Source organism: Carya illinoinensis, chromosome 6 (genome assembly GCF_018687715.1).
Source record: "Carya illinoinensis cultivar Pawnee chromosome 6, C.illinoinensisPawnee_v1, whole genome shotgun sequence".
NCBI classification, from domain to species: Eukaryota; Viridiplantae; Streptophyta; class Magnoliopsida; order Fagales; family Juglandaceae; genus Carya; species Carya illinoinensis.
The window spans coordinates 3,091,921-3,103,619 of NC_056757.1; the positions used below are offsets into that span (position 1 = coordinate 3,091,921).

Below are 11,699 nucleotides of genomic sequence, written 5' to 3' on the forward strand. Positions count from 1 at the left end.
TACGCACTCTCTCTTCTCCGTCACCCCTCAATCCGACGCCCTCACCTCAGACTCTTCTCCTTCTTCATCTCCCCTAAATGCAGCTACCCTCTACCATTACTGTGAGACTCTTCTCTCTCACCCATCGCCCTTCACGTCTCTCTCCCTTGAACGAATGCCCATTTCTCTCACCCCCTTCAATTCCGAACCCTAGAAGAAATCATCCTCGACGGATTCCAAGACCCACCTGACTCACTTCCTTCAGCCTCTTCTTGCCATCCCCGAAGGCACTTTATTTTTCTTTTTCTTTTTAATCTCTACCTTCCAAAATGTCTCTTTCCTTCCTTAGTTTTGTGTTTGTTAGATCTATGTTTTGTCTTTCAATGGTTGCTGAGTTTGGGTATATTCTCATCCGAGAATGGCATAAATTTAGTAGTGATGTCGGGGCGGGGACTGAAATCGTGCCAAAACTGTGAGGCTGGAGGACTGAAACCGTGCCGAAACTGTGAGGCTGGAGAACCCGTACAGAAATGGTGCACCCAGAGGGGAACTTTTGTTCCACCGTGACGGAGTGATGAACCCACACAGTTCCCTAGTGATGCCGGGGCGGGGAGAGGGTCAGGCCGGCAAAGGACACGAGCTGGGGGCGTGGAGGAGAGAACGCGGGGAAGAGTTCTGAAGAAAGTGAAGACGAACCGGGGGAGGGGGGGGAGAAATTGAAATGTTCTGATCAAAACTCGCGTTTTTATTAAAAAAAAAAAAGCCACGTAGGCTGGAGTGCGGAGGTTGAGTGAACAGTGGGTGGTTGTGTAGTGTAACTCACTAGACAAATGTGTTATAACGTAGTGTGTGTATATATATATATATATATATTTGTTTATTAAAGTGAATTAAACACAAAACTGATTAATGGTATATTTCAACGGTTCAGTACTATACTTAATTAATATCCTATTGAGAAATTTATCACCTATATATAGCGATTATTGTAGTCCTCATGACTCCTCAACTTCTTCGAATGCAAATATCTAATGATAAAGAGAAGAGAAAGGAAATCAAACGTATGAACCGACTAATTTATCACTATTAGTCAACACTATAATTGATTGGCCGGCCGGTCAAAAATATCTGCTGGTAAAACTGTTGATAATTAATGAAGGTTGGGTCAATATTGATCTATTCATCAAGTTTTAAGTTACTTTTTATTAATTAAAATTTAAGAATAGTAACATAAAGAATAGTATTACTTTAATAAAATAAATAAATAAATGTTATTTTTCATCTAATTACTTCTATCATTCATATTTATGATTTTTTATGTGACATATTTTTAAGTGGTTTCCATTTGAGTAGTTAAAATAACCGATCGATGTGATTAAAATAATAAAATTGAATACGAAAAATCACATCAATAAACAAAAATAAAATTGACATAGAAATCTAAATTCCTTGCTAACAATTCTTTTCACAAATTTTACCAACATTTAGGAAAAAAAGAACCAATTAATTAATGCCTTTTTTTTGGGAAATTCAGTCTCACTTTTTTTTTTTTTTTGTGAAAAAAGTTGGAGGAGGTGACCAAATATAGCTTTCATATCATGACGTGACCATAATAATACCCAACCTGCTTGGGAGCCCGATAGGAGGGACCTAGACGACAAGAACCGTAATCGTACCCTACAAGTCGAACTTGAGTCATAGTCTGACCTCAGCCCTGACCACAAGGGCATTAACGATCCATGAGCCAATGACCCTACAAGTCGGACTTGAGTCATAATCGGACCTCAACCCCAACCACAAGGGCATTAACAATCCATGAACCAATAAATCACCAATAATTATGAATGCTTCCAGTTGTAGGATTCAACCTTAAGACTCAATGCCGAGAGACTTAAATATATATTGATGCCACATTTGGAGGTTGTTTGGTTGGAGAAACACTCTCATCTTATTATTACAATTTTATCAAATTTCTGCATAAAATATAATAAATAATTCAATTTTTTCAAATCTCAATTAAACTTTTTCAAATCTGAAAATAATAATAATATTAAAAAACAACATTCGAATAATATTTTACGTAACTTTCAACTTTATCTAAAATCATCTCATATCATCTCATTAGTTTACCAGCAACCCAAACATAACATACCAGTACGCATCGATCAAATTCCAGCATCAAGTTTTACAAGTTTGCCAGCATGCATAATTGGTAATTACCCATGCACTAATTAACCCCTAAATAAATAAATAAAACAGCAATCATCTCCGCTCCAGGCAAAAAATAATTAAGAGCAAATTCATGAATATTCACTATATCATCAACATTAATTAGATATATTCCTACGTACCCTATGAATTAATTACCTAAATACATGCATATTTATAATCTTATCTTGAAATTATTTGCTCTTCCTTTATCGTTTCCAATACTGGCTTCCTTGATCTGCATACCGATAACCTATACTTCATCTCTAGCCCAGAAAGCCCCTCAATTCCGTCCTCCAAACTCAGCCTTGAACCTCGAACCTCGCTTTCCTCCGCCGCCGCCGCCGCCGCCTCATACGAGGAGGCCTCCTCTTGTTTACCACTGGTACCGGACTCCGGCAAGATCCTGACTTTTCCACCGGATATCCGCTTAGCTGCAGAGTTGGCCGCCATGAAAACAATCGCCATATCCGCTGCCGTGATTATAGAATTCACTCTCCTCATAGGAAACGTGACGTAAACGTTGCCAAGCTCTAACTCCTCGTCGGCGCTGAGTGCGGAGAATCTCCGGCCAATGTGAAGGGACTGGGAATTGACGAGGAAGAAGTTTGGGCACTCAAACATGAGCTCGGCGGCCTTGACGGGTTCGCGGCACTGTCGGACTTCACCACCGGGAAAGATCACCCTCGCTGCCCTCTTATTCTTGATCAAAGGGGTGGCAAGAGTGCATGAAATATAGTTCCCCATATTCTTAAAAAAGGAAGAAAATTCTTGGGAAAGAGAGAGGTGAATTAACTCAGAAAACTGGTATATACTCTGCTTGGAGGGGGAGATTTAAGGGTGGGAATTTATATAGAGAGTGACTTATAAAAACAAGTCAATGGAAGCCTAAAAACATAGATAGAAAAGCAGAAGCGATTAAAAAGATCGTGTGCGTGTCGCATGATAGATAGAAACTAGGGAAAGGTGTGGTCAGTGGTCAGTGGTGGGCTGTATGTGTTGTGAATGCGCGTACTGCCTGCTGGGGATTGAATGGTTGGGAAAAGGTTGAGAAAGTGCATGTTCATTGTTTGATGCCTGCTTTTGACACGCGAATTTTCGCTATGAATGCGTGTGGGGCCCGCTGATCAGGAATCTCTCCGTAGCTAAGCCAGCTAGCTGTTAATGGTGACCGACCAGAAGAGGTTGAATTTTCATCTTGTTCGTTGGAACAGTAAAAGTGTTTCAATCTCCTTTTATTTTTATTATTTTCTTAAATTTTAATACAAATTATAATATATAATTTAATATTTTTAAATTTAAAAATAATAATATTAAAAAAATAATATTTTATTCACTTTTATCTAAAATCATCTCATCTCATCTCCCTATTTAAATTATATTTATAAATTTTAAAAAAAAAAAACCCTATAAATTTCTTGATATTTTTGGACGTACACGGGGGGTATGACTTGCTGTCCTCCTCGTCAACTTCACGGGCACCAAGATTAATCGTGGGGTTTCGGACACTACTTTCCGTGCCTTTCCACGGGCCTTTGTGATGCGCATGTGGATTGCATCATCACCTGGGGGAGCAAAACCTTCATGTGAAACAGAACTCATACAATAATCAAGACAAAAGACAAGGTGATATGGTTTTCTTCATTATATATATTGTTGGGACTTGGGACAATATTAATACATTAAGCAAGTTTTAAGTTTAATGTTCAAATCCATACTATTTATGACTCTTTTTTTTTTTTTTAATTTAGACAATAATAATTAATCTGAAGATAAATAAATAAATATATATATATATATAATATGTAAATTTTACCTTACTTTAATGTTAAAACCCACATATATCATTCATGGCACTAACAAGTACTAGTGCGATCCTAGGTGCAACTTCAATGTAAAGTCAAACAAAAAGGCCAGGATATATAAAACACAAGTTCGTGGGTATATTCCAAGTACTCCATATAATTAAAGCTTACTACTCATCATGAATTATGATCTGCTAGCTACCATGCTTGGATTAAAAGTGACATGATGCCTGTCGCTTATGTAATTTTCCTATTTTAACATTTTCTTATATAGTTTGCCTTGAAGAATATTGTACGTAGTTGTCGGTGGGATTCATGTCACATGCAAATTAAATGATCCTACTCGCAACTTGGGACATGAGGCAAAATAAAGACGATTTAAATCTTGAATCCCTGTGTACGATAAGGACGATCCAATGTCCTATACATTAATCATCGACAAGAGTTCGAGGCCACGTACGTACAGCTAGCTAGCTATCTGTTTGGTGGGCTCTTGTGCTTAATTTAACAGTGAAAAATGAAAATTCAACTGATCAAATGAATGGGTTTAAGCAGTGAATTAATGGAGCTTTGGCCCAATGGCTTTGGCATTTTTCTAAAGGATTATAATAATAATAATAATAATAATAATAATAATATATGGTGGTGGATGGGGGCACGCGCGCACTTGTAGAATTTTTGTTTAATTCAATGATTGCATCAAATTAAATATAAGAATACGGATGCAGTGGTGGGGGTGGGGGTGGGGGTGGAGCCCCAATAACAATTTAATTATTGCAGGTGAGACAGCCCAAAAATATATATATATATATATATATATATATATAAAATAAAAACGTGAGCAACGTATCCAAATATTTAAAAATAATTTTCATTTCTTCTTGTCTTAATTTATCTAATTTTAATCTATTTTATTTTTTTCTCAAATATTATTTAAATGCAAACACTTCCAAACTAATCATTATAATTTTTCCAAACTAATCTTAATGAATTTCTCAAATTTTTAAATAAAAAATAAAAAAAATCAACTTTTTCAAATTTTAAAATAAAAATAATATTAAAATATAATTTTATAATTTTATAATATTTTTTATTCAACTATTTATCTAATTCCGTTTTTCAAAACTTAATAAATATTTAATCCAAACTATCTCATTATTATTTACAAAATCTTCATCTCACGATCTCGGTTTCCAAACATTCCGTTAATTAATTTTAAACTTTGTATTTCTTGGTCGATCGAGTCGATGAGGAGAATGTTGAAAATTGTTTTTGAATATAATCCAACTAGTAATCTACATGTTGAAAATTGTTTCTTAATATAATCCAACCAGTAATCTACAAGATAAAAAATAAAAAAAATCAGATCGAGGTGCCAACAGATCCAATAACAAATATCATGTATTCCTTGATCACGTAAATGAGATGAGATGTAATGTTATATACACTTATAAAAGATGTAAATGTTACATAATTATTTTAAAAAATAATAAAATTTTTTATTAAAAAATTATTATTTTTATGTAAGTCTCATATTTATTTATTTATTTATTTTAAAATGATTACACAATATTTACATTCTTCACCACTACAAATATCATTTCTCATTTGTTTTATTGGTAGTTCATTTTGTACTCTTGAATGAACAGTATTAGATATAAGTCCAAGGCTTACAAGCGTCGTGTTCTTGAAGCTGGAATGATTCTAAACACCAACCTTTGCAAAGGAAAAAGCTAGGTGATAAGTAATTGATTGCTCGGAACGTTAATTAGTTGCAAGCGGCCGGCCACCGGCCAATGTCGATCTGCTACTTTGGTCATTCATAATTTTGGGTTTGGGACCTAATTGGGTGGAGCCTGATCATTTAATTATAACTTCATGACCGGCAGCTAGCCTCAACCGTACCATGCATATTCTATCAACCTAAGTCATATGTTTTTGGCTGCATGCTCGAATATCGATGTCGACCTATCAATTACGCACCTAGTCATATTGATCATAATGAATGAGCTCTTTAATCAGGGATGATTCGGCATGTGATCTTATTCTGGTCCACCGTACCATATACATGTTTACTGGATATTGTTGGTGAATGGTACTGGTGATCAGAATCATTCTCATGCAAGCAGATGATGTAATAAGAAGCAGGCCGGGTTGATTTTGTCTTTGCATGAAAGTGTGTTTTCCCTTTGTCACCATCCCTGCGGTCTCAAAGCTCACAAAATAATTTATACCTTGTTTGACAATTTGGAATCCCAAAGATTGCTCGCACTATATATTTACAAAAGACTGATCATCAGGATCCAACACTCCCACTACGAGCAAGAACTGAAAGTGTGATATACAGAGAAGTGATGGGGGAGTACTCAATAATCGCAATGAACGGTGGAGAGGGCCCCAACAGTTACACCCACAATTCCAAGCAACAGGTCTGTCTGTTCTTTTTCCTACATGAGCAGATGAAAAAGTAAATGAGGTGAAAGCTAGCTTCGATGAAAGCAGCTCTCATGTGGTCAAGTGAATGAAACTAACATAATAACTGTTTATGAAGCCCACCATAATATATATGTTTAGGTTAACCTGAATCGATCATAGAATGAACAAAAGCTGAAAATTTTGTCAAAGTTCCAACCTGTGCGTGTAGACTGTGATAGTACTCAACTGATGAATGGAATTACACGTTGCATGGGAATGAGAAATTCTTTCGTTTATAATGATTTCATGGGCTCCAATTGTAACATGGAGTAGTTTTTTTGGAATATAAACTCATACCTGATTTGGACTTTTCTTTAATTGCTTACTGTCGTCTACTTTCGTCTCTCTTCATTCCTTGATTCGATTCCCTTTTAGATTCAGTTTTTCTTCTTCTTCTCTCCCTTTTTTTTTTTGTGTGCGCGCTAATTTACTATGAATCTATGATCAAAGTGAATTCTAAAACCAAGCTTTCCATTATACTAATTGAACACAGAGAAAGGGATCATATCGTGCAAAGGTCTTATTAAGCAATAGCATCCAAGAGAAGCTAACAGTCGAAAACAAATTGAATACTGCAAACCAACAAGTCTTCAGAATTGCGGATCTTGGATGTTCAGTTGGACCCAACACCTTTGCCTCTGTCCAAACAATAATAGAAGCAACGGAGCTTACTTTCAAAACCCAGATTCTCGAGTATAAACCGCCTGAATTCCATGTGTTCTTCAATGATCATGTCGGTAACGACTTCAATACACTGTTCAAAACGCTTCCATTTGATAGGCAATACATGGCTGCCGGAGTCCCGGGCTCTTTTCATGGGCGACTGTTTCCCAAGGCCTCAATGAACTTCATGCATTCCTCTTTTGCTCTTCACTGGCTGACATAGGTTCCTGAGGAAGTGACAGAAGAGAACTCTTCCGCATGGAATAAGGGGAGAATTAGCTACGTGGGTAGTTCTTCTGAAGTTGTGAAGGCTTACACAGAACAATTTGTTAGGAGGGTTTCTTCAGAGCAAGGGCTGTAGAATTGACCAGCCATGGATTGATGGCAATTCTCATGCCTTGCCTCCCAGAGGGAACCCTTCCTTCTGAGTCAATTATCATGCAAGTATTTGAGATTTTGGGATGTGCGCTTACAGATATGGCTAAAGAGGTAAGATTTTGATCACTTCCACTTGTGGACTAATTCACATGAGTGTGTGTTCATCTCTGTCCATCTCTCTCTGCACTGAACTATCTTTATCAGTCAAGCAATTGGAGAGTATCTGAACGGCAAATTTGTATAATTATCATATTTGGGTAGGTTTTTTTGTTTTTTTTTTTTTTATTTACGGTTCTCCTAATTCTGCCTCCTTAAAAACATGCATGCAGGGGCTGGTAAGTGAAGCTCTTGTGGACTCATTCAATCTACCCATTTTTATCCCAACTGGCAATGAAGTAAAAGGAGTGCTCTCAAATATCGAGCATCTTACGATTGAGAAGTCAGAGGAAATAAACTACCCACCAAACCTTAGCAATCTTGAAGATGTTCGATTGTGCATTGGTCATGTAAGAGCGGTAATGGAAGGCATCTTATGCGAAAACTTTGGAGCTGAGCTCCTTGACCAACTTTTTGAGAGGTACTCAGACAAGGTTGAACAGTTCTCCAAGACCTCAGCCTTTACTCGGATTGGGAAGTTGGAAAACTTATTTCTACTCCTGGAACTAGGATTGCTCTAGAACCGCCATTAATGAACATGCTTCTATCAACAAATTTCAATCCGAAGGAATAATATCAGAAAGATGCTGAAATGTTTTGTCACTGACTGTTGAAAATTTCAGCATTTTCATATATAGGTATTAATCATTTGGTGCAGTTTGATTTGATTATTCAAAAGCTGCACCAAATTAAGTAATTACGTTTATGACGCATGTACCAACGTCTGTGAGCAAGTCAAGAAGAAATAAACGGAGTTTTGTCTCCAATTCTTTGAGACCCACATGAACAGAATTTATAGTTACAGAAATGCATTTAGAGAAGAAGACAAAGAAGCCAATATCCTTTGATCATCCTCCTCTATTTTGCCTAGGTTGAAAAAAGAAGGAAAAATTACAAGTACGGAATCATGATTTGCGTTGCACCGATGGTGTGTTATAGATGATGCATGCAGCAAGCATGCAGGACAATTAGAACACAGTCAAAGGAAGACCTACTCCTTTAATATATAATGCTAACAATTGAATTACCTCTTTAATTGGTATAATTTACTGATGTAATCTGATGCATGGCTAAATCTAGACCTCTCAAACAAACATAAAAGTTTGCAAAGAAATATTTCAATGCTTGGATATATGCCCCCTTTATTTCACTACTGCATAGCTGATAACTGAGAAGAAGGGAAAGAGCTATATCAATCATGATAAGCAGCTTATTGCGATGAACATGATGAGGATATCCAAGAAACCTAGCTACTACAAGATCGATGCATGGTAATCCTTGTCCCTTGTGACACGCATATTACTTTTACTCTTACCAAAATTAGTCATTACAGTACTGATCATTCATTACTGAGGTCAAAGTCAGTGGGAGGGGGGTAGGGAGCTTTGTTCAATGCATGGAATACACTATAGAACTAGCAGTCAGTGTTTCTGAATAGCCAAATAATCAAATGGATGGAGTCCACGATACTTTAAAGACTCCTAAAATGCTGGCGTTTAAAGTTGAACAGTGGAATATTCAATTATGTTTTTCTAGGTTTAATATTAATAGTTTCCAGAAGCCCATATATAATATTCAAAGCTTTCTGTGCGAAGTTAATGCATGCATGTAATTAAGCCACGTGGTGGCCATGCCTTACTTCTTGCGAATGGGGCATGGGAAGAAATCTGGCAATGGCAAAAGGCTGTAATATCATTCTACATTAATCGTGGTAGCGATAGATTTGGTATATGGACAAACAATTTGACTGACTCACATATCTTAGTCTCATTCATTTTTAATTTTTTATAGTCAAATGACTCAAATATTTCCAATGCCATGTTCATACGTTTCGAAAAAATATAAAACTTTTACAATAATATTAATTTTTATTTTAAAAATTTTAAAAATGGTATTAATTTTTTTTGTTTTTTTTTTTTCATATTGAAAAAATTAATTGTGATAATTAAATGAAAAATTAAAAAATATTTTATTTTTTTAACTAATGTTTGGGAAGGGAGCATTAACGCTATTCATCATCTCAATTATGATCTTCATCTCGCCATCCCATGATGTAATATTAGATAATTAGATAATATTTATTATATCTCATTTATGAATAAATTATCAAATGCCACATCATAAAATAATGTAAAAATAAATAATGAATAGATTTTTTTTTTAATTTAAATTAATACATGATATTGATGGTCAAGACTTTTGAGTAAGACAAAGTAAACCAAATTATATTTTATGGATCCACTATATATATATAGCGTATAATTAATAATTCAAGCAAGAATACGTAAGCAATTACCACTTGTTTCTAATTAAGTAGAGCAGAGTAGTGTATTTTTCCATATCACATATCAATTACTCTTACGATGTGTCGGCACGCAATCTGATGATCCTGGTCCACCACTTTTTATTTATTTTAAGAAATGTTTTTATCCATTTCACAAAATTAAAATCATAAATTACGTTACTAATCACTTCGACATCAACACACTTTCATCTAGTACTTCTCCAAAGTTAGTTCTGTGTATAGCAGACTTGGGTTGTTCTACAGGAACCAATACCTTCATCGCTGTGCAAAACATAATAGAGGCCCTTGAACTCCTATACAGATCAAGATCAAGAGGACTTGACACTGATCAGATTCCAGAATTTCAAGTGTTCTTCAATGACCATTCTTCCAATGATTTCAACACTCTCTTCAAGTCCCTTCCTCCCAACAGACAATACTTTGCAGCTGGGGTGCCGGGTTCTTTCCATGCCCGCTTGTTTCCAAACTCATCTCTTCCTTTCATTCACTCCTCTTATGCGCTACACTGGCTGTCCAGGGTCCCCATAGAGGTCATGGATGAGAGTTCTCCTGCATGGAATAAAGGCAGGATTCACTACACTAATGCGCCAAAGCAAGTTGGGGAGGCCTATGCAACTCGGTTTGCCAAGGACGTGGAGTTCTTTCTTAGTGCTAGAGCACAAGAGCTTGTGGCTGGAGGGCTGTTGGCACTCTTCCTACCTGCCGTCCCCGATGTCTTGAGCAATTCTGACACTGTTATTGGCACAGAACTAGACCTTCTAGGATCTTGCTTAATGGACATGGCCAAAGAAGTAAGTGAATAGTTTCTTAAAACAAAAAATCACACTAGGATGGAAATTGGCACTGTTCTTGTTTGCATGAGGCATACACTGTGCTTTGTAAATGATGGTTTTTTTTTTTCAAACTGCAGGGATTAGTGAGTGAAGCAAAGGTGGATTCTTTCAATTTGCCCCTTTACTACACTTCCCATAAGGAATTGAAGGAATTGATTGGAAGAAATGAGCATTTCACCATTGAGAGGATGGAAAATCTGAATAACCCGAAGAAGCATGTTATCTTGCCGAAGCCCTCAATGCGTGCTTAATACATGAGAGCCAAATTGGAAGGAGAATTTGTGAAGAAGTTTGGAAATGAGATCATGGATGAGTTGTTTAATCGCTACTCTGAGAAAGTTGCAGGCTCCTCCTTTTTCTTATATCCCGAGACCTACAAATACATTACATTGTTTGTACTTCTAAAACGCAAGGATTAAACTTTAGTTTCATCAAACCAAATAATAATGGGATTCCAATTCCTTCAGCTCTTAGTGTAATCAAGGTCAATGATCTATTTTCTTTATATAATCTAGAGGGAAATAATGTGACTACAGACTCTTTTCTTTTACATTTTTGTTTCATGTATGGTTCAATCTAGTTTTAGAACAATCAAGAACAATGATTCCCCGAGATCTGATCTTTGAGATGAACAAAAAAAATTAAATGTCGCGTTACAATCTTAATGGATAAATCTAAAAAAAAGATCAGTTAAACTTGTGTTTCAATCTTGAGATCATACGTTCACTTTGTTCCGTTCCACACAGATTAAACAAAAATACTGAAGTCACGGGAAAATTTAAAATAAAAAATAAAAAAAATACAGGGGAAAGAGAGATCATACGTTCACTTTGTTCCGTTCCACACAGATTAAACAAAAATACTGAAGTCACGGGAAAATTTAAAATAAAAAATAAA

General features: G+C 36.0%; 3 protein-coding genes across 3 annotated transcripts; 2 read left to right on the forward strand and 1 right to left on the reverse strand.

Moving 5' to 3' along the window:
* Positions 1–2,370: 2,370 nt before the first annotated feature.
* Positions 2,371–2,934, reverse strand: LOC122313676. The gene has a single exon (XM_043128850.1). The coding sequence runs from the start codon at positions 2,932–2,934 to the stop codon at positions 2,371–2,373; it is 564 nt and encodes a 187-aa protein (XP_042984784.1).
* Positions 2,935–6,346: 3,412 nt separating this feature from the next.
* On the forward strand, positions 6,347–7,491 carry LOC122313677 (loganic acid O-methyltransferase-like). Its single transcript, XM_043128851.1, has 3 exons — positions 6,347–6,421; positions 6,961–7,200; positions 7,354–7,491. The coding sequence occupies exons 1-3, from the start codon at positions 6,347–6,349 to the stop codon at positions 7,489–7,491; spliced, it is 453 nt and encodes a 150-aa protein (XP_042984785.1).
* A 20-nt stretch (positions 7,492–7,511) lies between these two features.
* Positions 7,512–11,415, forward strand: LOC122313678 (loganic acid O-methyltransferase-like). Its single transcript, XM_043128852.1, has 4 exons — positions 7,512–7,619; positions 7,838–8,085; positions 10,163–10,760; positions 10,880–11,415. Exons 1-4 carry the CDS (start codon positions 7,512–7,514, stop codon positions 11,051–11,053), a joined length of 1,128 nt encoding a protein of 375 aa, XP_042984786.1. The 3' UTR covers positions 11,054–11,415.
* The last annotated feature ends 284 nt before the right edge of the window (positions 11,416–11,699 follow it).

Excerpts from the sequence above, each read along its gene's own strand:
- LOC122313676 (XM_043128850.1), bottom strand. The coding sequence starts at position 2,934 with ATGGGGAACTATATTTCATGCACTCTTGCCACCCCTTTGATCAAGAAT.
- LOC122313677 (XM_043128851.1), top strand. The coding sequence starts at position 6,347 with ATGGGGGAGTACTCAATAATCGCAATGAACGGTGGAGAGGGCCCCAAC. Across the intron at positions 6,422-6,960 it reads CCCACAATTCCAAGCAACAG|AGAAAGGGATCATATCGTGC; the intron begins GTCTGTCTGTTC and ends AATTGAACACAG. Across the intron at positions 7,201-7,353 it reads ATGTGTTCTTCAATGATCAT|GTTCCTGAGGAAGTGACAGA; the intron begins GTCGGTAACGAC and ends TGGCTGACATAG.
- LOC122313678 (XM_043128852.1), top strand. The coding sequence starts at position 7,512 with ATGGCAATTCTCATGCCTTGCCTCCCAGAGGGAACCCTTCCTTCTGAG. Across the intron at positions 8,086-10,162 it reads CTTGACCAACTTTTTGAGAG|TACTTCTCCAAAGTTAGTTC; the intron begins GTACTCAGACAA and ends ACTTTCATCTAG. Across the intron at positions 10,761-10,879 it reads TAATGGACATGGCCAAAGAA|GGATTAGTGAGTGAAGCAAA; the intron begins GTAAGTGAATAG and ends TTCAAACTGCAG.